Source organism: Chiloscyllium plagiosum, unplaced genomic scaffold (genome assembly GCF_037043375.1).
Source record: "Chiloscyllium plagiosum isolate Xiang-an unplaced genomic scaffold, Cpla_swu_hap1 HiC_scaffold_43, whole genome shotgun sequence".
Classification (NCBI taxonomy): domain Eukaryota; kingdom Metazoa; phylum Chordata; class Chondrichthyes; order Orectolobiformes; family Hemiscylliidae; genus Chiloscyllium; species Chiloscyllium plagiosum.
In genome coordinates, this window is record NW_028270181.1 from 31286424 (window position 1) to 31313607 (window position 27184).

General features: G+C 42.4%; 1 protein-coding gene across 4 annotated transcripts in view; it reads left to right on the plus strand.

Annotated features, from left to right (window-relative positions):
- Positions 1-27184, plus strand: part of pik3ap1 (phosphoinositide-3-kinase adaptor protein 1) — a 103875-nt gene that overhangs the window by 10435 nt on the left and 66256 nt on the right. For all 4 annotated transcript variants that reach the window (XM_043678651.2, XM_087982524.1, XM_043678652.2 and 1 more), the window contains exon 2: positions 92-493. In XM_043678651.2, the coding sequence (XP_043534586.2) occupies positions 92-493 (402 nt within the window). The remainder of the gene's footprint in view (positions 1-91; positions 494-27184) is intronic.

Sequence of the window (27184 nt, forward strand, 5' to 3'; positions counted from 1 at the left end):
TAGCCTCATTGTCTTCTTAGGAATATTGAATCAGGCTGAAAATGAAAGATTTTGTCGTGAAATTATTAATAATGTTTAATTTCTCTTCAAGGAAACAAGGCCAGATCTGAGGTGACAATTCTTTCTGGAGAGGATGCGAATGAGTGGAGTGTTTACCTGGACAGTTTGCTCGCATCAACCTTCAACGTTCTGCCCTACACAGTAAGCAAGAACACTTTGTTTTCAAACCGGGATTACAGTCAGTTTAGGAGATGTAAGTGTCTCTTGGTTCTACTATCACCGCAGCTTGTGGAGTTGTTGGCACTACCCCAGGTAGAGCAGGGGCTGCAGAGGGCACTGTACCCCGGACACAAAGTCGTCCTGCTGTTTTGTGGAGTGACAGAAACGACAGAACTACAGAACTTGTTCAGAGACTGGAAGAACTGGAAACAAGTATCATGTGACGATGAGCCAACTGTTTTCATCTCCGCTGTGGAAGAGGCCATCAATGAGAGTAAGTTTCAAAAATGAAATTAACTGGTCTCTTCTTATAAAAGCAACATTTGTAATGAAGTTGCCTTACCCTTTGTGATACTTCAACAAACAGCACCATAAACTTTGAGTATGTTATGCATAGAATTAGCAACACCTATGTTAACTTCTTTATATTTTGCTTGGACATATTTAGAACTTTTAGAATAAATGTATTCTGTCTTGTGATGTGAGCATCACTGGCAAAACCAGTGTTAGTTCTTAATCTCTAATGGCCCTTAAACTGAAGGGCTTTCTCAGCCATTTCAGAGGGCAGTTAAGAGACAATCACATTACCATGGGTCTGGATTCACATGTCAGCCAGTGTGGCGAAGGATGGCAGGTTTCTATCCCTAAAGGACATTACTGAACCAGATGAGTTTTGTGACAATAGATGTTTGTTTCATGGTCACCATCACTGAGAATAGCTTTCTATTCTGAATTTTATTAATCCAATTTAAATTCTGCCAGCTGCATTAGTCTTGCCCTCTGGATTAGCAGTCCAGTGACATTACCACTACATGACCATCCTGCATATCCCCGGGACTAGAATACAATGGGATTACAGTTAATCCATACTGTAGAAAGCTCTGGTTCGTCTACAGCTGGTGCACTATGTTAAGTTCTGGTCATCAGACCTTAAGAAGGGCATATAGTGTTTGGTGTGTGCAAGATGGACATTACCAAATAAAAGCCTGAATTTGAAAAGTTAGATTGTGAGGAGTGATTATACAGCTGGGGTTTTACCTCCCTGATTTGAGATGTTGAAGAAATTATTCAAAATTTGTGAGTTATTATGGGAGCAGATAGATGGGTATATATGAAGAAATATTTCTGCTGATTTTGGAGTCAAAGACAAAGCTAAGTTTTCAAAAAAAAAATTACACCCTCTAGACCATTCAGAAGTGAAATTAGGAAATGTTTCTGCAGGTAAAGGGTGGGAAATGTTTAGAAATCTTTTCTGCAAATCGATGTTACATCAATTCTTCATCTAAACTCAAAAATCTTGTGTTTACTGGGTCATGACCTCTCAAAGCACTTACAGCCAATGAGGTACTTTGGAAATGTAGTCACTGTTGTAATGGAGTAAACAAGGCAGCAATTGTGCACAGTACACTGCCACAATGTGATAAAGGTCAGACGATCTGTTTGTTTTATGGTGTTGAGTCAGGGTGGCTGTATCGATTTAGGTCACTGATCAGCCATGATCATATTGAATGCTGGCACATGATCTTGAGACCGAATGGCCTCATCCTACTCCTGTGGTCCGAGGTCCCTCCAAAAGACTGAGAGTCAAGTGAATGTTTACAAACTGAGATTGATGTGCCATTGTTAAGCAAGGGTTTAAAGGGTTACAGAGCCAAGGAGGGTTAATGAAGTCAAGGTGCGGATCAGCCACAATACAAGTCTGTGGAAGAGCAGACTCAACAGACTGGATGATCTATTCCTGTTCCTGGCTTTCGTTGTACAACAAATAATAATTTTCCAAAAAATGCTACTATGGTAGAGACATTTTCTTTACAAAAACAATTGAATAAATATTGGTGGTAGAAAAGTATAAGGGAATTATGGAATAAGGGCAGAGACATGGGATTTTGAGAAGATCATTCCAGTCAGCAAGACACAGGCTAAAATATCACTGGGCAGAATCAACATTATTCAAAATCAAGATGTTTAATTGTTATTAGTGATGTAGTTTGTTCACACACAGAATTCTATCAAACTTACTGTAGAGTACGATCTGGGCATCTGGGTACAGAAATTCTTAAGTCCTTTGGCTAAGAATTTAGCCTCTGTAACCTGTCTGCTCTGCTCTCTTAGAGCACAGCTCAGTGCTTGATATTGATTCACAGGTACAGTATATTTTATCACTTACTAACCCCTATCCCTATCTTTTGTATTGCTCCCACTCTTTAGTAGATGTAGTTATTTGAATTTCTTGGACCTGGCTGATTGGAAAGGTCTTCTTGAACTACTGCTCCCTTATTGGTGGTCAGGTCAGAGGCTGGGAATTTTGCAGTGAGTAACTCACCTCCTGAACCCCCAAAGCCTGTCCACCATCAACAAAGGCACAAGTCAGGAGCATGATGGAATATTCCCCACTTGCTAGATGGGTGCAGCTCCAGCAATGCTCAATAGGGTTGACACCATCAAAGGTTTTTGAGTTTTGATGAAGAATTGATATAACATCGATTTGCAGAAAAGATTTCTAAACATTTCCCACCCTTTACTTGCAGAAACATTTCCTAATTTCACTTCTGAGTGGTCTAGAGGATGTAATTTTTTTTTTAGAAAATAAAGCTTTGTCTTTGACTCCAAAACCAGCAGAAATATTTCTTCATATATACCCATCTATCTGCTCCCATAATAACTCACAAATTTTGAATAATTTCTTCAACATCTCAAATCAGGGAGGTAAAACCCCAGCTGTATAATCACTCCTCACAATCTAACTTTTCAAATTCAGGCTTTTATTTGGTAATGTCCATATTGCACACACCAAACACAATATGCCCTTCTTAAGGCTGTGTAACTGGCACACCTTCCACAAGCATCCACTCCCTCCACCATGACCTGCAATGTCCCATCCAAGCCACCCACCATCCTGACTTGGAAATAGTTCATGGCCCCTACATGTATCGTTGGGTCAAAATCCTGGAACTCCCCCACTCCCAATAATGACATGGAAGGTTTATCTATGGATTTATCTATGACCCAAAGATTGGAGCTCACTTTCACCAGGTTGAAATTTGGAATGGTCAATAAATGTTGGACTAGCCAGCTTTGCCCATTCTCACTGAAAAAATTTCTTCAAAATACTGAATAAACCACGAGAAAGCTAACCTTTGCAAACTGCCAGACTTGTGAAGCCCAGACCCTGTGACCTCAGCTGTATATGAAGTAAGTATGAATAGAAGCTGTGTTGCTGATACTTCATGGTCCATTTAACCACGATCACTTGCTGTCAGTGTCCCAACTACTCCCCAAATATGGACTGCTCCCATTGCAATTTTAATGGAATTTTAATACTCTCGGACAACCGGATGCAGACCCTTGATCTAGCGTTAAATATAGAAAATAGGAGCAGGAGTAAGTTATTTTGCCCTTTGAGCTTGCTCTGTCATTTAATCTGATCATGGCTGATTCATTAACCCCGCTCCCATTTTCTCCCCGTACTCATTGATTCCTTTAACCCTAAGAACTACTAACTCCTTGTAAACATTCAATGTTTGACCTCAACATCTTTCTGTGTTTTGTGGCATAATCTATATATGCTCAAACATTTCCAAGACTGGTCTATAATTTGATATTTTGATTGTACACAAAAAGTTTGTGGATCAGCCACATTTATCACAACATCCCAGACAGTTGCTGATGACAGGTGTTATAAATTCAGAAAAAAAATTCCAGGACCTTGGAGAGAGTGCATGGGAGATCTTCCAGAGAGGTACCAAGGGAAAGGGTTTTCAGGGATGGGGAGACTGGACAAGCTGGTGTTGTTTTCCTTAAGATTAATGGGAAATTGAATAGTGGTCTTCAAGATTATCAGGGATTTGCATAAAGTGAAATAAATTCAGCAACTTTCATTTATTTAACTCCTTTAATGTAATAAATGCTCCAAAGTCGACCATAGGGGCATTAATATAAAACTAGTCATTGAGCCACATAAGGAAATATCAGGGAAGATAAACAAAAACTTTAGTCAAAATGGTAGATCTGAAGGAGTATCTTTAAAGTGGAAAGCATGAGGCAGAGAGGTTTAGAGAGGTTCAGTCCACTGTGGCTGAAGGCACAGAATCTCATGGTAGAGTGACGATAACTGAGATTGTCGAAGAGGCCAGAGTTATAGGAGGGCAGCCATTTTAGGAGATAGTGGAACAGGAAGAGATTACAGTGATATGGAGAGGAAGCTGGTGGTGGAGAAGCTATTGTGGGGGGGGGATTTGAAAACAAGGATGAGAATTTTAACACCAATAAATTGCTTAACCAGGAGTCAGTGTAGGTGGTTGAGCACAGGTAGTGATGGGACTTGGTTTGAGATTAGGGAATGGGCAGAGCGATGTCAGATGGGAGTGTGTTAACATCGCTGAGCCTAGAGGTAACCAAAAAAATGTGTAAAGGTTTCAGCAGCAGATGAGCTGAGGCAGGACAGGGTCAGATGACATGAGGAAATAGTCTTTGTGATGTTACAGGTATGTGGTCGGAAGCTTACCTCAACCTCAAATACAACATCGATGTTGTCAAGGATTCAGTTCAGTCTCAATTAGCGGCCTATGAGAAGAAGTGAGTGTATGGACAAGGTGTTTGTCGTGGAGACCCAACACTCCGACAAGAGGCCCTCTCTGCTCACCCAGTCGTGGGCACTGCTTCAGCAGAAAGAAGATGAATTGGAAAAGATGATCATGAGACAGAGCTGGCTGTTAGCTGGCTGATGGAGAGCTTATGTTTGAAACGTCGACTTTCCTGCTCCTCGGTTGCTGCCTGACCGGCTGTACTTTTCCAGCACCACACTCTTGGACTCTGGCTTTTACCAGCGTATATGTAGACACTGGACTTTCTGAAGATGTCACTGAGGTACAGCTGTAGATCGAAATGGGAGGCTGAGGCAGGGCAAGGTTAGCTCCTTAGCATAACAGTGCAGAAATGAGAAGAGATACTCAGCTCCCACTGGGTTCTTGTGAGTAGAATCAGATGAATATGATGCTCCCTAGCTGAATGATTGAGGACAGCTCTGGGGCACAGTGGCATGGTCATTGTGACAAAGGCAGCAGACTGATTAAGGAGGCTTGACAGTTATGTAGGATGTCATTTGATATTTACAGAAAAACTGTTCCTGTGGTTTCAGTACAATGGCAGGGGCAATAGCCTTGATTGGAAGGTCTCAAACGTGGAGTTCCATGAATAATAAACACAGATTTTAGAGGTGACCACATGATTCAGAGATTTGGGTGAGGAATGAAGGTTGGAGTTGGAAGATTAGAGTTGTGGAATGTTCTGCCCTGGAGTTTGGAAGTCCAGGGTGGTGCCGTATCTGAACCCTGATGCCATCACATGTCTATTGGAGTGGGAAAGCCCATGGTCAACCTTGCTGCCAATAGAAACCCTTAAGTCGCCGACTGGGGACCATTGACTGCTGCATCCCTGCCCCTGCTGGAATTGAACAAGCTGCAATGCTACATGGGGACATGACAGAAAACAGCACAAGCACCTGGTGTGAGAGAGGACAGAGGTGATGAAAGGCAGTCAATGCCTGAATGAGAGACATCAGGCAGGGAGAGTGTTTGTTCTTTGTGGAAGAGGGAGCCACCCTTTCAGCTTTGCTTTTGACTTCTCCATCCTCCTTGTGCTAGACTCCACCATTAATCACACGGGGTCCATGGCAATCCTGTATGACCATCCAACAGCAGCCATGGCCTTTTGCACTGGTACTGCTGACCACTGGTCACTGGATAGTGGGGGAGGGTCTCTCACCCTTGGGGTCTTGCCAGTGATGTTTCCAGTGCCTGACCAGCGTGTGGTTGAGTGCGCCTCACTTGGATCAGTCACTCAAACTGGTATTACTATTTATAGGCACTGGATTTGGGTTGATGTTGGTTCAGGGTATGCTAAGTTTGACTGTGTTGGACACATACAAATTAGGTGCAGGAGCAGCCCAGCAAGCCTGGAATTATCAGAGACCCAGGTAATGTTGTGCGGATCAGAGTTTGAATCCTGTCATGGCATGGCAGATAGTAGATTTGAATTCAATAAAAATCTGGAATTAAGAGTTATGAATCGACATGATGGCTCAGTGGTCAGCAGTGAGGCCTCACTGCGCCCGGGTTTGATTCCAGTCTCGGGTGACTGTCTACGTGGAGTTTGCATGTTCTCCCATGTGTCTGCATGGGTTTCCTCTGAGTGCTCTGGTTTCCTCCCACAGTCCAAAGATGTGCATCTTAGGTGGATAAGCCATGCTAAATTGCCCATAGTGTTTAGGGATATGTGGGTTAGGTGCATTAGTCATGGGTAAATGGAGGGGAATGGGTCTGGGTGGGTTACTCTTCGCAGGGTTGGTGTGGACCTGTTCCCACGCTGTAGGGATTCTGTGATTGTCAGAAAAAACCTATCTGGTTCACTATTGTCTTACAGGGAAGGAATTGTCATCCTTACCTGGTCTGGCCTGCGTGAGACTCTAGACCCACAACAAGGTGGTTGATTCTTAATTGCCCTCAGGTAGCTAGGGAAAGACAATAAATTCTGCCCCCACCTGCGATGCCCTCATCCTGTGCATGTGCTGATCTGATTCCTCCATGTTTCTGCCCAGCCCAGACTGCCAATTGTCAATGGGGAAGGAGGGGGCAGTACAATCATCTCGGGTTTGTAACCCCTCTATTAGCTGGTTATGGGGGTCACAGTCTATAAAGCTACTCCTTCTCCAAGTGGATGGATGAAGAGAAAAAGGAATCACTGTATGAACCAGGGGATTGGTAGGAGAATAGGGAAATGACAGTAAAAACAGAAAACTCACTGGAGAAACTCAACTGGTCTGGCAGCATCTGTGGAGAAAGAGAAAGAGCGAACATTTCAAATCCAATTGAACTCAAAATATTAATTCTGTTTCTCTGTCTCCATGGATACTGTCAGACATGCTGAATTTCTCCAGCACTTTCTGTTTGATTTCAGATCTCCAGCATCCAAAGTATTTTGGGTTTTCTTTTGCGATAGAGAAAGTAGGCTTAGCTGGTTAATCAACTTAAATTCACCATATCACACTCTCTGAATCTTAGTCTTCACAGTGAAGTTACCAAATAGAACTTTTAGAGTTCATTTTGAGGACTCTGGGTTAAATTAACCAGGGGTATAAGACTGATCAGCCCCTAAAGATCTGAGATTTAAGGTCTGTTGTGTAATTAGGAAAGTTATCTTGAAAAGATAATACTAGAAGTTACAATGGGATTCACTTCCCAAAACCATCATGGATCAAAACCACAATGTACTAAATGAGTATTCATTTAGACTCACATCCCCCTTCAGAAACTGAAGCTTACAGGAGAATTAACTGGATAGAACCAAAGTCTGTCTTTGATAGCTTATCAAAACTCTGTATCAGGTGAGGTGTAAGAAACAGAAAGGTGTGTCTTATTCAGAACAGACGAAATGATACTATCAATAAAATACAGAACAGAAAGGTTGTGAGCAGAGCAGAGAGATAGATAAATTAGGAACTAGAGACAGTAAAAGCTTATGGATGGCTATAAATATGAGGAATGTGCAAATATTTGGTTGAATTTAACACAGCAGAAGGACCCATTAAACTCACACCAGAGTAGCCTTAAGATTCAACAAACTACACAATTGATAGCTTCTATCTTTCAGAGGACAGAGGCAGTCTGTGCTGCAGGTTCCATTGCTGTGACAGCCATGAATCGTAGAATTTCTGCAATGCAGAAAGAGACCATTTGGCCCATTAAATCTGCACTAACCCTTTGAAAAGCGTCCCACCCAAACCCAACCCCATTCCCATAACCCGATAGCACTGTGACTAATCCACCTAGCCTGCAAATGGCTGGACAGTACAGACAACTTAGCACGGCCAACTCACCGAACCTACACATCTTTAGCTGGTGGGAGGAAACCAACGTAGATATGGGGAGAATGTGCAAACTCCATACAGTCACCCAAATCCTTGGTGTTGTGCAGCAGCAGTGGTAACCATTAAGCCACTGTACCCGCACCATGAATCTGAAGATTTCAGGCTGATGAGCGTCATATTTTCCTCTGAATCACATAACATGGAGTGAAGGTTCCCACAACTAGAGTGACCACTTAGCCAAGGGGTTGAGGCCAATCTAAGAGCTACGACAGAGTGAAAGCAGAGAACAGTGGTGGACAGGCAAGGATGTGAAATTTGGCAAATATGGAAAGTTTTTGTGGGTTTTGAAATTAAGTAGTGCAGAGCTCACCAGAAATGCGAGGCATTTTGTCTGTGCAGAACACACTTCTCTCTAAGCCGACCACAATTTCAGTTAGTGAGATATAAATTGGACAGCTTTTGAAAGAGGAAGCCTATATTACACAGGATATGTTGAGCTGCTGACTCTTAACTGATGTTACAGACACACACTAAAATAACATCACAAAAAGATACACAAGTGCTAACTGTGGCCAAAAATACCCAGATCTTTGTCAAGCACATGTGCATCTTAAATGCAAATTTATACTCATACGAAAAAGATAGGGGGGCATTCTGTGAATGAGCTATAGGTCTGTGGTTCTGTTTTCAAACTGCTTCAAGGTTTGTGACAGTTGTATTTGGGGAAGTTTTCTTCCACCACTGTATATAAGCAGTGCTGTAACTCTTTAGTCCATTCTGAATTTATAAAATGTCGAAAGCCTTTGTCACTTTGAAGTGATGATACTGTTGGCAGCACTCCTGAAATCTCCAGGAGTTAATAATTAATCTCTGCCTCTCAGCAGCAAGCAACTATGATGGAAAAGAACAAGGAGCATGAATTGTTTTCTTCTTTTTTCACCATTTTCTTGCTCTGCTTTCCTTTGTTAGTTATTAAATTACAGGAGATGGGAATTAGGGTGAGGGGAGATGAATAATGATTAAATTAGAATACTTACAGTGTGGAAACAGGCCCTTCGGCCCAACAAGTCCACACAGACCCTCCGAAGAGCAACCCACCCAGACCCATTCCCCTACATTTACCCCTTCACCTAACACTACGAGCAATTTAGCATGGCTAATTCACCTAACCTGCACATTTTGGACTGTGGGAGGAAACCGGAGCACCGAGAGGAATCCCACACAGACACAGGGAGAATGTGCAAACTCCACAGAGACAGTTGCCTGAGGTGGGACCTGAACCCGGGTCCCTGGCGCTGTGAGACCGCAGTGCTAACCACTGTGCCACACAATTCACTTACCAATTGACTGTGGGAAGAATAGACAATGATAGGAGTATCTAAATGTGATAAAACATTCCAGAATATGCTCAGTCAGAGTTGGAAAAGTGGTGCCACCTTATCATGCATTCAGAAATATGCACATTACCACGAATGGAATGAGGGAGCTAATCATCAACAGTGCTATCAAGAGACCCTTCTTCAGTAATAATCTGTTCACTCACTGATACTCAGCTTGGATTCCACCAGGGTCTCTCAGCTTCTTCACTTATTACAGGTTTTGCTCAAACAAGGATGAAAGAGTTGAATTCTAAAGGTGAGGTAAGAATGCAACTTTTGACATCAAGGCCACATTTTACCAAGTTTTGCATCAAGTCAAAACGAGTCAAAAGAAAATTGGCAAAAGGAATGGGGAAATCTGGTAGCAGTCATACCTTGCACATAGGGTAACAGTTGTGGCTGTTGAGGGTCAGTCATCTCAGCTCCAGGACATCGCTGCAGGAGTTTCTCAGAGTAATTCCTCAGCCCAATCATCTTCAGCTTCTTCATTGACATGTTCCCTCCATCATTAATGCGGAAATTTGGTTTTTGCCAATGATTGCATGATGTTCAACGCCATTCGCAACTCCTCACATACTGAAACAAACCATGTTCATCTGCATCAGGATTTGGACAACTCCAGCTTTGGGCTGAAAATAACATTCATGTCACACAAATGTCAGGCAATGACCAATTCCAACACGAGACAATCAAATCATCGCTCCTGGATATTCAAAGTTTTACCATCACTGAACCCTACTATCAAATTCTTGTAAGTTGCCATTGACCTGAAACTGAACTTGACTAGCTGTGTAAGTACTATGGTAACAAAAGCAAGTCAGCAGTGAGTAACTAATCTCCTGACTCTCCACAGTCTGTCCATCATCTACAAGGCAAAAAGTCAAAAATGTGTGGAATACTTCTTGCTTGCCTTCATGAGTACAGCTGCAGCAACACTCAAGAAGCTCAAAGCATCCAGAATAAAGCATCCTGTTTGATTGGAACCACATCCACAAACATTCACTGTCTCCACCACTGACACTCTGTAGCAGCAGTGTGTACCACCTACAAAATGCACAACACACCGTGGCTCTTTAAACTGTACCTTCCAATCCTGTGACCTCTTTCATTTGGAAGGACAAAAGCAGCAGATACATGGGAATACCACCACCTTCAAGTCCCTCTCTAAGCCTTCCACCATAATGACTTGGAAATATTTCATCGTTCTTTCAAAGTTGTCGGGTCAAAGTACTGATACTCCTAAGAGCACTGTAGGTCTAACCCACATCAAATGGACTATTTCAAGAAAGCAATTCACCACTGCAAAGATGGTTAGGACTGGGAAATAGATCCTTGTCTAGCCAGTTGCACCCAAGTCCCGTGAATAAATAAACTAAAAACTTACTTTTAAAAAGGACCTTTAGCACAGAAAGCCATACCATTGTGCATTACAGAACCATAAGACAAAATTGGATATCACGCTAACCGAAAGCATGTTTAAAAAGATAGGTTTTCAAAGAACAAGCGAGAGGCAGAGTAGTTTATATGCCAGAAATGGGAGTGTCTAAAATGAATATATAACACATAACATGCATTAATTCAGGAATAGGGATCTCCTTCATAGTTTTGTATCTCTTCTTCAGATCTTTTGTTTGCTTTGAAGCAACTGGATCTGATAAGTAAGATACACAGGTAACATGCTGGCAAGTTATTCTCCAGCCTGTGCTAAGATTGTTGCTTCCAGTAAAGGAAGTGATTGAAATGAGACACTTGGCTTTGGTGGGGGGGGGGGGGGGGGGAGAGACTCTGCCTGCTATCTGGTGACCCAACCAAACAGTAGACTGTGTCAAAGTTGGGTAAAGTGGTTGTGAAGTGATAGCTTACATTATTAGCCTTGGCACAGTGGGAGAACTCTCATTTTGAGTCCAAGGGTTCTGGGTTCAAAGTCCCATTCCGGGATGGTGAGCATGTAATCACCACAAATGCTTCAGTTCAGTATTAAAGAAGTGCCACACTGTCAAAGGTGCCATTCTTAGTGTGAGATGTCAAACTGGAGGTCCTATACCCTCTGCTCTGTTTGTCCTGAGATATCAGAGTTCTACATTCTATATTTTGGAATGTTCTAAGCTTGTGAAATGTATGATAAAGATGTGACTGTTTTCAACACTCACTATGAGACCACATATGTGACCAAAGGCATTGTGGGACTATCCCCAGTGAAATTTCCCATCTGCAAGATGGGGAGAAAACTGAGGAATCCCCAGGTCAACTTTAATTAGACAGTGACACAGAGTGGGATAACCCTCAGTATAGAATCAGAGCTGAGTCATTGAAATGAAAGTTTCCTCATAAAAGTCACAAGTAAGCAATTCCGTCGGCTCCGAGTTTCCCCCTGAAAAAAATCAACTCTGCAATATTTTTGAAGAAGTACGCATTGAGCAACAGGCAATTTTTCAAACGGGTGTTTGTGAATGAATGGGAAGGCTCTCTATTATTGGGAAAACTTCAGTCTGGGCACCAAAATTAAAAAAAAAGAGCTGGATTAAGACATTGAGGGGCCTTGAGTACCAGAAAGGTCTGGAGTCCCTCCTATTTCTTACCACACCCAAACCACTGAAGGCACAAAGTCAATCCCACAACGTGTCCCTGTCGGGGCTATTACTCATCCAGTCACAGATCCAGGGCAATCTGCCAGTCTGCCAACTCTATCTGTCTCTCTACACATCTCTTCATTTGTATCAGACCTGTAAATTTCTCTTTCTGAATTATTTATTTCATTCCCTATTCACATTTAACATTGAATGTGCTCCTGCTGTCTCTTCAGGTGCCATGTTGGTGAAATTCTTCTGCTCTCCCTCTCCCATTCATATGATCTTGATTCCACCACTGCACTCCACCATGCCCCCACTTATTCCTCTATTGTCAGTAAAATGGTACAAGGCAAAAATAGAAAATAGAAGCTGTTATAAATTACATCCCCATTTTAAACTGAAAACAGGAAGTGTAGGCCAGGCATAGAGGATCCATGTTCAACAAGAAATGAAAACTGCCTTCAGGTCCACACCCAGTAACTGCCAAGACTGTGTACTCACTGAACATCCACACGCCAAATACCTCATCCTTACAACGATCACCAGAACCCCTAACATCACTTTAAAATGTATGCATTTTTGGTTCGGCCACCTATAGAGCACTGCGTTCGTTCCCTGGTCATCTCATTATAGGGAGGATTGCATTTGAGAACACTGCATCTGTACAAGATGCTGGTGAGACCATATCTGGAGTGCAATGAGCAGTTTTGGTCCCTTTATTGAAGGAAAGATACTATTTCATTGGAGACAGTTCAGAGAAGGTTTGGAGGTTATGAACAAAGGTTAAACAGGTTAGAACTCTGCTCACTGGAGTCTAGAAGAAGGAGAGGTGATCGCACTGAATCATGTAGGATTCTGAAGGAGCTTGACAGAGTAAATGCTAAGATGATGTTTCCTCTGATGGGAGAGTCTAGAACCATGAGGCATCGTCTCAGATTAAAGGGGCATCAATTTAAGGCTGAGATGAGGAGGAATTCTTTCTTTGAGGATTGAGAGTCTTTGGATTTGTCAGAGAGAGCTTTGGGGGCAGGGCTCTTGTGTACATTGAAGGCTCAGATCGATTTGGCTCTTGATCAGACAGGGAATTCAAGGTTATGGGGAAAGACTAGCAAAGTGGATCAGCCATGATTCTGTTGAATGGCTGAGCATGCCCAATGGTCGAAATAGCCTTCTCCTGTTTCTATTTATTATGGAGAGAGTGCAAAGGAGATTTATTAGGATGTTGTCTGGGCCGGAGGGTCTGAGCTATGAGGAACGATTGGATAGGTTGGAGTTATCTTCCTTAGAGTAGCGAAGGTTGACAGAGGATCTGATAGAGGTATATAAGAATATGAGGGGCATGGACTGAGTGGATAGCACTTTTTACACTAGTCAGTGCTAGGAGGCACTGGTTTGAGATAAGAGGTAGAAGATTAAGAGGGAGGTTAGGCAGAAATATTTTCACCCAGAGGATGGTAGAAGTCTGGAGAATCAGAATCTTCAGCACCATGTGCTGTGTATACAAGAGAGGGTGGGAAGGAGAGTGGTACTGTCACTGGACGAGTAATCCAGAGTAATGTGTGGGACAATTAGTTCAAATGACAAAGCACTCGCTTCATATGTGCAAGGTAATGGGATCAATACCCACAAAAGTGATGTTCTTGTGGTCCAGTAGTGGTGTCCCTACCTCTTTTTTTTTGTATTCTTTTACAAGACATGGACAATGCTGGCTAGGCCAGTACTTATTGTCTATCCCTAACTGCCCAGAGGGCAGTCAAGAACCAATCATATTGCTGTGGTTTTGAGTCATATGTAGGCCAGACCAGGTGAGGATGGCAGTTTCTTTCCCAAAGGACATTGGGGAACTAGATGGGTTTTTCCGACAATTGGCATTCGACTCTTAATCCCAGATTTTTATTGAATTCAACTTCTACCATCTGCTGTGACATTACCTGGGTCTCTGGATTAATACTCTCATGATAATACCACTAGGCCACTGCCTCTGGACCAGGAGGTCTGGATGAAAATCGCAGAGGTGTGTCACAGCATCTCTGAATAGGTTGATTCACATTATCTACAAGAAACATGTAAAGTTATTGATTCATATCAGCACAGAGGGCTATGTAAGAGATGTCACTCTCAGCCAACAGTGGACCTCTCGCCCTCCTTTTTTGGAAACTTTTATTGAGCTTTATTGAACCGTATACAAATCTAAATGTGGAACAGTCGGACTGAGATCGAAAGGACAAGGTATAAGTGGTCAGCCACAGTGAGCTCATGGTCTCGCTTGTAGACAGAACTGAGATGTTCAGTTGAGCACTTGCTTCCCACACCTTATCTAAGCATTTTCACTCACCAACACTCTGCCTTGGCTCAGCGGCTTTCAGTTTCGCTTCTGCATCAGAAGGTTCTAGATCCTAGCTTTGCTCCAAAGGCTTCAGCACCTAAGCCAGGTTGACCTTCTTACTCCAGCAGTCTTAGAGGTTTGGGTCAGACTTTAAACTAGGGCCCTGTCTGCCCTCTCAGTTGGACAGGAAAGATGCCAATACACTATGAGAGGTTGAGCAAAGAGGAGGCCTGTGACCAGTGGAGTGCCACAAGGATCGGTGTTGTGTCCTCTACTTTTTGTCATTTACATAAATGATTTGGATGCGAGCATAAAAGGTACAGTTAGTAAGTTTGCAGATGACACCAAAATTGGAGGTGTAGTGGACAGCGAAGAGGGTTACCTCAGATTACAACAGGATCTGGACCAGATGGGCCAATGGGGTGAGAAGTGGCAGATGGAGTTTAATTCAGATAAATGCGAGGTGCTGCATTTTGGGAAAGCAAATCTTAGCAGGACTTATACATTTAATGGTAAGGTCCTAGGGAGTGATGCTGAACAAAGAGACCTTGGAGTGCAGGTTCATAGTTCCTTGAAAGTCGAGTCGCAGGTAGATAGGATAGTGAAGAAGGCGTTTGGTATGCTTTCCTTTATTGGTCAGAGTACTGAGTACAGGAGTTGGGAGGTCATGTTGCAGCTGTACAGGACATTAGTTAGGCCGCTGTTGGAATATTGCATGCAATTCTGGTCTCCTTCCTATTGGAAAGATGTTGTGAAACTTGAAAGGGTTCAGAAAAGATTTACAAGGTTGTTGCCAGGGTTGGAGGATCTGAGCTACAGGGAGAGGCTGAACAGGCTGGGGCTGTTTTCCCTGGAGCTTCGGAGGCTGAGGGGTGACCTTCTAGAGGTTTACAAAATTATGAGGGGCATAGATAGGATAAATAGACAAAGTCTTTTCCCTGGGGTCGAGGAGTCCAGAACTAGAGGGCATAGGTTTAGGGTGAGAGGGGAAAGATATAAAAGAGACCTAAAGGGCAACCTTTTCACACAGAGGGTGGTACGTGTATGGAATGAGCTACCAGAGGATCTGGTGGAAGCCGGTACAATTGCAACATTTAAGAGGCATTTGGATGGGTATATGAATAGGAAGGGTTTGGAGGGATATGGGCTGGGCGCTGGCAGGTGGGACTAGATTGGGTTGAGATATCTGGTCGGCATGGACGGGTTGGACCGAAGGGTCTGTTTCAATGCTGTACATCTCTATGAGTGTATGACTGTAAGTGTTCCCAGGGTCATTGCCACTATTTATCTGAATCAGCACCTAAATACAGATTCTCTGGTCACATTGACATAGCTGTTAATGGGAAGTTGACAGTGTTCAAAATGGCTGACTGTTTCTAAAGTTTCCATAGGGAACAAAACAAAAATAATTGGCTTTAATCTGCTGTGAAATATCCTGAAGCCACTGTGGAAATGCATTTTTTAAAAGCTTTCATGTGTAAATATAAGCGAGTTCAATCCTAAATACTCCTATTTCCTCACCTGGTAAAGGTTCGGGAATTCTGTCAATTATTGGTCCTTACGCTCAGATGCTGCTCCTACTGCAACCTTCCATTTCCTTAAATTGTTTATGGATTGATGAATCTTTTTGATATCTTCATTGGCTGTAAGGTGCTTTGAATGGTTGTATAAAACACTATTTGAATGAGAACTATATAAATTCTGAACTGGAAAAAAAAAATGGGTGAGGTGTACAACAGGCTGTTGACTTACTCAGGCTCAAGGTAAATTCCACTTATAATCAGCCTAATCAACAATAACACCAACTTGTATTCAAATAGAACTTTTCTGAGCTAGCAAGTGGTCCCAAAATGCTTCCTTTTCAACACCAGATAACAGAGGGACATTTGGGTTGATGGCCAAAGCTTGGTCAGAGAGGTAGGTTTTAAGGAGCTTCTTAATAAAGGATAGTGAGGCGCACAAGGTGAGAGGTTTAGGGAGCAGATTCTAGAGCCTGGGGCCTAGCCAGCTGATGGCACAGCCACTGATGGTGAAGTGATTCTAATCAGGGCTGTGCAAAAGACCAGAATTGGAGGAGCACAGAGCTCTCCAAGAGGTGTGAGGCTGAAGAAGATTCCAGAGATGGGGAGGAGAAAGATCATGGAGGTATTTCAAAACAAGGATGGAAATTTACAACTAAAGACATTGTTTAACTGGGAATTAATGTGGGATGGGGCTGAGAGGTGAATGGTTCTTGGTGTTATAGGAAGCAGACTTTATGTTCTAGATACTGGGTGTGAGGAGACCAGTCAGGAGTGCAATTGAATAGTCAACTCTAGAGGTAACATATTTGAGTAACAGATGACCTGAGGCAGGGGCAGAGGTAAGTGATGTTACAGAAGAGAGAAGAGGTGATCTTATTAATGGCACAGAGATATGGTTGTAAAGCCATCATGGGATCAAACATGACACCAAGATTGTGAGAGGAGGTTCATCCTCAAACTGTGAGCAGGCAGAGTGAGAGAGATAGGGGTGAATGGCGATGTCATGAAGTTTATTGAGGGAAGGTGGTAATGACAGAAGCAGACTAAAGGAAGTAGCTTTGATATGTTCAGTGCCCAATGCTTATTCAGTACTGGATGTTGGACAAGCAGTCTGACAATTTAGCAACAGTAGATGGATCAGCGAGGTGTATTAAGCTAGAATTGGGTGTGGTCACTGGGTTCTAAGATAATGTTGCCAAGGGGCATGTGGATGAGAACTAGGATGAGTTTGGAAAGATCTTTGAGAACACCAAGTACAGGAGTAGGAAGAGAAGCCATGGCAAGCAATAGTCTGGCTATAATGACATAGATAAAAAACATGAAGGCAGTCTTGCCCAACTGGTCAACAATGGAGGAGGATGGTATGCTCACCATTCAGACAGGTGGATAAGGACAGGGAGAGATAGTTCACCTTTGAAACATTTGCAATAAATGTATTTTTGAAGTTTTCCAGTCAGAACCATTTTGGTACTGTTGCAAGAGCATTAACCTGACTGGAGGGAATCAAACATAAAATTCCAGGAAAGTTGGGAATGGATTTGGGATGTACCCTGGTCTTCTTCAATGGAACTAATCCTTGCAGCTCCTGTTTCTCATCATAACTGGCGTTTTCCATTCCTAGCATCTGGTGAGACTATACTGTATCCTCTCTATGGCCTTAGTTGTTTCTAACAGAATCATAGAATGGTTGCTTCATAAAAGGAGGTAATTTAGCTCACCGTATTGAAACCAGCTCCCTGAATGAAAAGTTCAACTAGTGCCACTCTCCCTACCTGCTACCCGTCAATTTTTTTTTTTACAAATACTAATCCAATTACCTGATGAAGGCCTCGATTGAACGTGCCTCCACTATACTCCCCTTGGAGAGGAAACGGAGCCTGAAAATGGGATGGTAGTTTCCAAGGATACAAGCGTCAGGGGTTTCTTCTGGAGAGAGGTACAATGGAAGATTTCAAGGAGGGAGCGACGGCATATGAGTGGAGACAACATTCCCTACTTACTGTGAGAGAGGTTTTCCATAACGTTGGAGTAATCCCTATGGAAAACATAATGCCTTTCCCGATCTCAGTTTATATCTGGCACTGAGGCAAGCAGATGGCGTGACGTGCAGCAGCAGTGATGCCAACAAGCAGCTCCATTGCAGTAAACCAGAGGATGCATGTGGGCTATTCACTGACAGCATGGCTCACAGCTCCAATTCACAACTGTGCAGTCATACACCACATGCATAGAATCAAACATTTTCCTCCACACTGAATGCAACAAAGCCACACTTGTACTGCCTGTATCACTCAGGAAGAGTCCTGCAGTACTTGGGTAAGCAGTTCAAAAAATGGCACTTTGGGGGCATGAATGTTTAAAATCATTGAATCCCACGCAGTTGGGATTTTGTCATTCGAGTTCACATAGCGAGTCATGAGTGCTTGGAATTCTCTCCCTGAAAAGGTAGAAGCAGCGTGTTTGAATATTTTTAAGGCAGAGGTGAATAAAAGAGAATGAAAAGTCATCGGGGGTAAGCAAGTGTGTGGTTGAAGGTTACAGTCAGATCGGCTATAATCTTGTTAAATGGTAGAGCAGGGTCAAGGGGCCAAATAGACTAATCCTACTCCTTTTTTGTATGTTAATTACAGAATAGTTACAGCAAAGAAGCAAGAGTGGTTCAGATCATCCTACTACTTGCCCTTTCCTATGGCCCTGTGTCTTTTTATTTTGCTTTTGGGCGTTTATCTAATGTCTTATTGAAACATACAACTGGATCTTCCTTATTGTACTCGCAAGGGAAACTTTCCGGTCCTTCCCATTAGCCTGGTGAAACAGTTTCCCGGTATTCCCAATGTTTCTTCCTGCTTTGACAGAAATTGCTGGAAAAGCTCAGGACACCCGGCAGCATCTGTGGAGAGAAATCAGAGTTAACGTTTCAGGTCCAGAGATGACTCCTGTTTCTGATTTACAGCTTCTACAGTCCTTTTGGTTTTTCTTCTTGCTATGTTGGATTCTGAGGTCAGCGCAGCAGTAGTTTCTAGAAATGGAGCAAACTAAGGAATGAGGCATGTGTATGCGTGTGTAATTAGGCAACATTTTCTTTCAAAATAATATATTAATGACGCATGGTGTTTCAAATGAATTATGAATCACATCATGTTGTTGGACAATTTATACTGCTTTACTAACAATTGCATAGAAGTAGCACTTTGCCAATAACCATTCAGTGTGTTTCATGAAATTAGTACACTTAACTGTGGTGATTTTAATTAACCAGTTTGGACATTTTATAACACAGTTCCAGGGCAAGTGGGACCTATTGTAAATATAATGACCAGTCAGTAACAGCATGGATGCTCTTTTATTAATATGGTCATTAATTAACTGCTCTGGCTCAGAAAGTAAGCATTAAAAATGTGAGGTCTCATCACTTTAATTTTTTTTTTGCTGAAGAGTTAAAACAAAGTTTGATGTTTAAACTAAATAGTTTTATTTTCATAGTGTGTCTTTCTGATTTCTCCCTCCCTCTCTCACAAATTCCCCACTCCTTTTCTCAGGAGACAGAACAAAAGGCACACACTTACACTCTTGCATCACGGGTAAGGTCAAATCTGTCCAGGAAATTTCAAGCACAGTGCATGTGTTTGTCTCTGTGTACATGTGTGTTTGCACAATATATTCGTGTAACGCAATCATTGCACTACACACAGGGGAACACATGGATTGCTTAAAGGAAAGACATATTCCTCCTTTAAGAGGAATCATAGAGTCCTACAGCAAGGAGACAGGCCCTTTTGCCAAAACTGGTCCATGCCAAACAAATATCATAAGAATCCTTGGAACGCTTGGCTTCAAATACGATTACTGGAACATATAATGAGTTTTACCTGTGGATGGTAGCCCAGCAACAAGAGTGAATGGATCAACTACAATCATTTGTAGTTGGATGATTGTAAAGCAGTATAAATTGTCTAACAACATGATGTGATTAATAATTCATTTAAAAACCATGCGTCATTAATACATTATTTTCAAAGAAAATGTTGGCCAATTACTCAGACATTACAATTTACAAGCCTGCCTATTGGGGTAACATCAGCCTGTGCCAATTTCCAGTGGATGATGGAGAACATTTTACAAGGTCTGTCCCAGGTCGCCATTTATCTGGATAATGTAATAATAACTGGGAAAACCAATAAAGAGTATTTAGAGAACTTGGACATAGCACTTAGATGTTCCTTCAAGGCAGGGGTGTGTCTTAGGAGGGAAAAATGTGTGTTCCAGGCATCCCTAGTGACCTACTTGGACTACAGAGTCAACAAGACCAGGTTACACCTGTTGGAAGATAAAGTGAGGATGATCAAAGGTGTGCTGGCTCCCACCTCTGAACTACAATTTAGTCTTTCCTTGGATTGGTGAATAATTAATGGAAATTCATATGTAACCTGGCCTCCATCCTGGCACCCTTAATTTGCTATTAAAAAAGAGTCAGCCTTGAAAATGGTCTCGTAGCCAAGATGCAGCCTTCAGGGAAGTGGAGAAGCAGCTATCATTGTCTAAGGTGTTGGCACACTATAGTGTGGTGCTAACATGCGATGCCTCCCTGTACAGTGTCGGGGTAGTGTTTGCTCACAGATGGCCCAATGGAGAGGAATGTCTAATAGTATACGCTTCCCAGACTTTATGCCCCCCAGACAGAGAAGGAAGTTTAGCAGTCAGCTTTGATGCAAAGAATGTCAGATTTCTTTCCCCAAAGGACAATAATGAACCAGATGTGGTTTAATGATAATTGATGATAGTGTCATGGTTGCCAATACAGATGTGGTGGGATTTGAATCTCTGTCCTTGGAATATTAACCTGGCCCTCTGGTTAATGTTACTCTGATCATCTAATGTGTTTCAAGATCTAATGTAATGAGAAACTATGATGGATATATGAAGGAAGGGCACAAATTGGTTGTAAAAATTTGGGGACTCGTAATCAATGGTGGAGGGTGGGGTAGTGATAGAACGTGTGGTGGAGTGCAGTGCAGTGACTTTTATTTAGTATGGCTAACTGAAACAAAGTTCTCACATAAAAGTGTGCATTTGGACTCCGTTTAAATAAGGACTGTCATTTAGTGAACCCAGTACAACACCATCTCCCTTATTGCAATGGGCAACTTTGTAATGATGGAAATATGGGGACAGGAGGAGGTCATTAAACCCTGGAGCTACCTCCCCCACTCAGTCTAATCATCACTGGTGTGTGATCTAACGCGATCTACTCACCTTCGCCCCATATTTTTTTGCCCAGTCTCTGAAGCCCACATCCCAAGAATGAAAAAAGCAAAAACCTGTCATACTCATTATACTAATTACAATTGATGTCTCATCAATTTCCATTTACAGAAGACAGTTCCAAACCTCTCTGTGTAAAATGGTTTCCCTACATTATTCCTTTTAAGATGCCTCAAGCAGTGGAAATAATTTCTCTTATCCCATTTATTCTCCTTTAATACCTCAATAATTTGATCAATTTTGGAATTTTTGATTTCCAACCCTAATTGTAATGTCCCATTGGAACTTAATCTTGTGATTACAGGTATCATAGAACACTCAGCGCAGTACAGGCCCTTTGGCCCTCGATGTTGTGCCGACCTCTGGAACTAATCTGAAACCTATCTATCCTACACTGTTCCATTTTCATCCAAATGCCTATCCAATGACCATTTAAATACCCTTAAAGTTGGCGAGTCTACTACTGTTGTAGGCAGTGCGTTCCATACCCCTACTACTCTGAGTAAAGGAACTACCTCTAACATCTGTCTTATTTCTATCTATCACCTCTCAATTTTTAAATCAATGGCCCCTCATGCTAGCCATCACCATCTGAGGAAAAAGGCTCTCACTGCCCACTCCATCTAACCCTCTCAATATGTCTCAATTAAGTCACCTCTCAATTTTCTTTCCTCTAACGAAAACAGCCTCAAGCACCTCAGTCTTTCCTCATAAGACCTTCCCTCCATACCAGGCAACATCCTAGTAAATCTCCTCAGAACCCTTTCCAAAGCTTCCACATCCTTCCTATTAATGCGATGACCAGAACAGTACCCAATATTCCAAGTGCGGCTGCACCAGAGTTTTGTACAGCTGCAGCATGATCTTGTGGCTCCGAAACTCAATCCCTCTACCAAGAAAAGCTAACACACCGTATGCCTTCTAAACAACCCTATCAACCTGGGTGCCAACTTTCTAGAATCTATGTACATGGACACTAAGATCTCTCTGCTCATCTACACTGCCAAGAATCTTATCATTAGCCCAGTACTCTGCATTCCTGTTGCTCCTTCCAAAGTGAATCACCTCACACTTTTCCGCATGAAACTCCATTTGCCACGTCTCAGCCCAGCTCTGCAGCTTATCTATGTCCCTCTGTAACCTGCAACATCCTTCAGCAGTGTCCACAACCCCACCGACCTTAGTGTCATCCGCAGATTTACTAACCCATCCTTCTAAGCCCTCGTCTAGGTAATTTATAAAAATGACACACGAGCGGTGGCCCCAAAACAGATCCTTGCGGTACACCACTAGTAACTGAACTCCAGGATTAATATTTCCCTTCAACCACCACCCTCTGTCTTCTTTCAGCTAGCCAATTCCTGATCCAAATGCCGTACTCTCCCAAAGACCATTATACCCTTGCTCTGTTCTCAAGAGCAGAACTCCTCGGGGACTCCCCCCTTTAGTTTAACCAGAGTTTTCTGAAACCTGCCTTTCATTCTTGTAATCCCTGTATTCTATACATAAATGACAGCTTTTAATCAGCTTTTCCTACTACTTTCTGCTCCTACTTGTGACATTTTCATGATCTTTGTACATGGACTTCAAAGTTGTTTAAGACTTTACACTTGTCTGCATTGAAATCTATTTGCCACATTCTTATTCCTTCATTCATTTATCAATACATAATCTTCTTTCATTTCCACTGTTTGCATTAACCAAGAAGGGGATTTACACATGGAGGCAGAGGGCATGATTGAGGGGTTAAATGACTACATTACATCTGTCTTTACCAAGGAAGCAGGTGGTGCGAAAGTCATAGTGAAAGAGGAGATTGTTGAGACACTGGATTAACTGAGCATTGATAAAGAGCAGTATCAGAAAGGGAGGTTGCACTTATGTAAGTCACCAAGGCTGAAACAAATACAGTCAAGGATAATGAGGGACGTAGCGGTGGATATTGCAGAGGGACTGTTCATAATCATCTTATTTTCCTCAATCTAGGAATGTTACCGGAGACTGGAGAATTGCACATGTTCAAAAATGGGTATGAGGATGAGGAGAGTAACTAAAGGCGAGACAATTTAATCTTGGTAATAGGAAAGCTTTTAAAAATAATGATTGGACAAAAATAACAGTCATTTGAGCAAACAAGGAAAGCCAGCAGGGATTTGTAAATGGAAAATTGTATTTAAATTAATTTGACTTGAGTTTTTTGATGAGGTTTTTGATTGGAGTGTATGTGAACTTTCAATAGGCTGTACACTAGGCTAGGCAGTGTCGAACCAAATGGATTAAAAAGGTGAGTGGTGTTTCCCAGACTGGAAGAAGGTCCTTCAGGAGTTGTTAAGAGATCCATTGTTTTTCTTATTTAACACTATTCACCTGGAATTTCAAAATGTGGGGATAAAACATAATAAAGATGAAGTAATGGAAGTATTCCAAAATGAGAGGAAGATAGTCAAAGACTTCGAGATGTCACAGACCTGCTGATGGAACGAGTGGACAAGTGGCCAGCGTAATGTAGAGAATTGTGAAATACTGTAGAAAGATCAAGGTGGGAAAGAAAAAACATAAAAAGAAAGAATATGTTTCTAAAAGGGATGCAGAGGCATAGGGACTTGGAGATATGGGTACACACATCATTTAAGGTGTCAGAAGCATGGCTTTAGAAATAGAGGCTTCAAGGACAATGGCAAAGAGATTAGATTAGATTCCCTACAGTGTGGAAACAGGCCCTTCGGCCCAACAAGTCCACACCGACCCTCCAAAGCGTAACCCACCCAGACCCATTTCCATCTGACTATCGCAGCTAACACTATGGGCAATTTAGCATGGCCAATTTGCCTGACCTGCACATCTTTGGACTGTGGGAGGAAACCGGAGCACCTGTACGCAGACACGGGGAGAATGTGCAAACTCCACACAGACAGTCGCCTGAGGCTAGAATCGAACCTGGGATCCTGGTGCTGTGAGGCAGCAGTGCTAACCACTGAACCACCATGAATCTTTACAAACCACCAATTCAGCCTGAACTGGAGTACTGTGCCCACATCTGGGCATCACAATTTAGGAAGGATAAGAAGGCACTGGGGAAGGTGTAGGTTAGATTTACATGAGTTCTTTTGGGGGAATGACAGCCGGTTCCATGCATAGATTGGTGAAGCTTGAGGCAGTCTTCCCCAGAGAATTGAGGAAATTTAATTGAGGTATTCAAAGAGTTTAGGAAGAGTGAATAATAAGAATCAGCTGAAGAATGGAGAATCTGGATTGGTGGTGCTGGAAATACCTGTATTCCTGATGAAGGGCTTTTGCCTGAAATATCGATTTTACTGCTCCTCGGATGCTACCTGAACTGCTGTGCTCTTCCAGCACCACCAATTCAGAATCTGGTTTCCAGCATCTGCAGTCATTGTTTTTACCCTGAAGAATGGAGAATTAGAGAACACTAATTTAAGGTGATTGGTAAAAAAATAGAGCATGAGGGAAAAACAATTTTATGCAGTGAGCAGTTACTATCCAGGATATATGGCATGAGTGTTTTCCTGTTCTTTGAGATGTGAGCATCGCTGCTAAGGTCAGCATTGATTAAATTCCCTACAGTGTGGAAAGAGGCCTTTTGGCCCAACAAGTCCACACTGACCCTCCGAAGAGTAATCCACCGAGACCCATTTCCCTCTGACTAATGCACCTAACACTATGGGCAATTTAGCATGGCCAATTCACCTGACCTGCACATCTTTGGATCGTGGGAGGAAACCGGAGCACCCGGAGGAAACCCACGCAGACACAGGGAAACTGAGCAGCTTGCTCAACCATTTCAGAATCAAACACACCATAGTGGGTCTGGAGTCACATCTAAACTAGACCAAGTAAGGATGGCAGACTTCCTTCCCGAAAGGATATTATGAACCAGATGGATTTTTAAACATTTGTCATGATTTCGGATTATGAGGAATTCAAATTTTTCACTAATTGGAGATGCCAGTTTTGGACTGGGATGTACAGAGTTAAAAATCACACAACACCAGGGTATAGTGCAACAGGTTTATTTGGAAGCACTAGCTTTCGGAGCGCTGCTCCTTCATCAGGTGGTTGTGGAGAATAAGATTGTAAGACACAGAATTTATCGCAAAAGTTCACATTGTGATGTAACTGAAATTAAATATTTTAATATATAGGTCGTTTTAAATATATAAGTTCAGTTACATCACACTGTAAACTTTTGCTATAAATTCTGTGTCTTACGATCTTATTCTCCACAACCACCTAATGAAGGAGCAGCACTTCGAAAGTTAGGGCTTCCAAATAAACCTGTTGGACTATAACCTGGTGTTGTGTGATTTTTAACTTTTTCACTGTGTACCACAGTGGGATTCAAACACACAAGGTTCTAGATTGCTAGACCAGGGAAGGAATACCACACCACTTTGCAGTGGTGGGAGGTTGAATCATGACTTTCAAGAGGGAATTGGCTAATTATTTGAAAAGAAAATAATTTACAGGGCCATGGGGAAATGTTGGGATAGTGGGTGCAGCTGAGTTACTCTTGCTAAGAGCCTGCAGGGACATGATGGGCCAAATGGACTCTGGTGCTGCAACCTTCTTTTCTGATTCTTCTGAATGCCACCTAGTGTTTTGCTACTGGCACATTGCTTTCAATACCATTATCTAAGTCAATGATAAATAAGTTGAATAATTGAAGCCCTCACAGATCTTTGAGGGACACCATCACATTCTGCCAATTCTCAATATCCCTAATCTGTATTTCCTGTCACTCAGCCTGTAGCCAGATCTTCCCTGAGCTTCAGCTTTAGCTAACACATTCTCATGAAGAACTTTATCAAATGTTTTGTGGAAGTCCATATAAGTAACTTTCCTTTGCATTCCCCATTCACTATTTTAATCACCACTTCAAAAATGCAATCAGATTCACCAGGGAAGACCTGTCCTTTACAAATCCATTTTGACTCTCTTCCCCCTCTCACTCTGATCAGCTAAATAACTTCAAGGACACAACTGTTCAGATGGCAGGGTTTTCTGCCCTGATACCTTACCCATTGATACCATCAAGCCAGCATCTATTCAGGAGGGTGTTACTTGTCTCAAGGAGAGGAAGACTTTCACCCCTATTTGGGGAGGAGGACCAGCCTCAGAGGGACACTTGGCGGGCTGGCATCTCTCCATCTGAAGGTGGGTCTGGGGTACCACCAAGGCAGGTCCCACTGAGAGAACTGAAGTTCTTGAATGCCGTTGAGAGGTCAGAGTGTTCAAGTGGGTTAATACTTTGGAAATGTGCACGGGGAGGGGGGAGGTCTCACAAGCTGAGGGTCCCCTAACATCTTCATCAAAAAAATGCCTGGCATGTCGGAGCCAATCTGGGGACCACTAGGCAGGCACACACTACTTTTTATGAGATTTCCTACCCCTCTCAGCACCACCCACCTTCAAACCTACCAGGCACGACTGGTACAAATTTGGTCCTTCCCTGGGTGCTTAGTCACTCTATCCTTAATGATACTCTGAGAAAACCTCCCAAGAACAGACACTAAATTAACAAGTCTATCATTCACTGGATGATTCCCTCTGACACATTTTTGTTTTAAAAACAGGGTGATTCCAGAGGATGAAGTAAAATTTGGGGGAGTTGTAGTTTGACCATCTGCAACATGCTCAGCTTTAAAACCCTGGGACAGAAACTGCTTGGTACTGGGTGTTTGTCACTCATTAATCTCTCCATCAATGTTTACACGACACTTGTTGAGTCACTCACCCTGATTCATCAGTTTTCCCGGAATATCGCATCCTGATCTTTCAACTGTAAACACTGAGACAAAAGAATGATTCGGTGTCCACCATTTCTGTCTGATCATTGACAAAAACACATTATCCTTGATCACATCCCTGTCTCATCTCATCGTAAAAGAATGTGCATGAACATTGATACGCCTTTTTGCGTACTGTCCATTTACAGCTCTTAATACCTTCTTTGTAGCTATTGGCTGCTCTTTAACTCTTTCTCCTCTACTAGGATGTGTGATTATTTTGCAATTCTATTT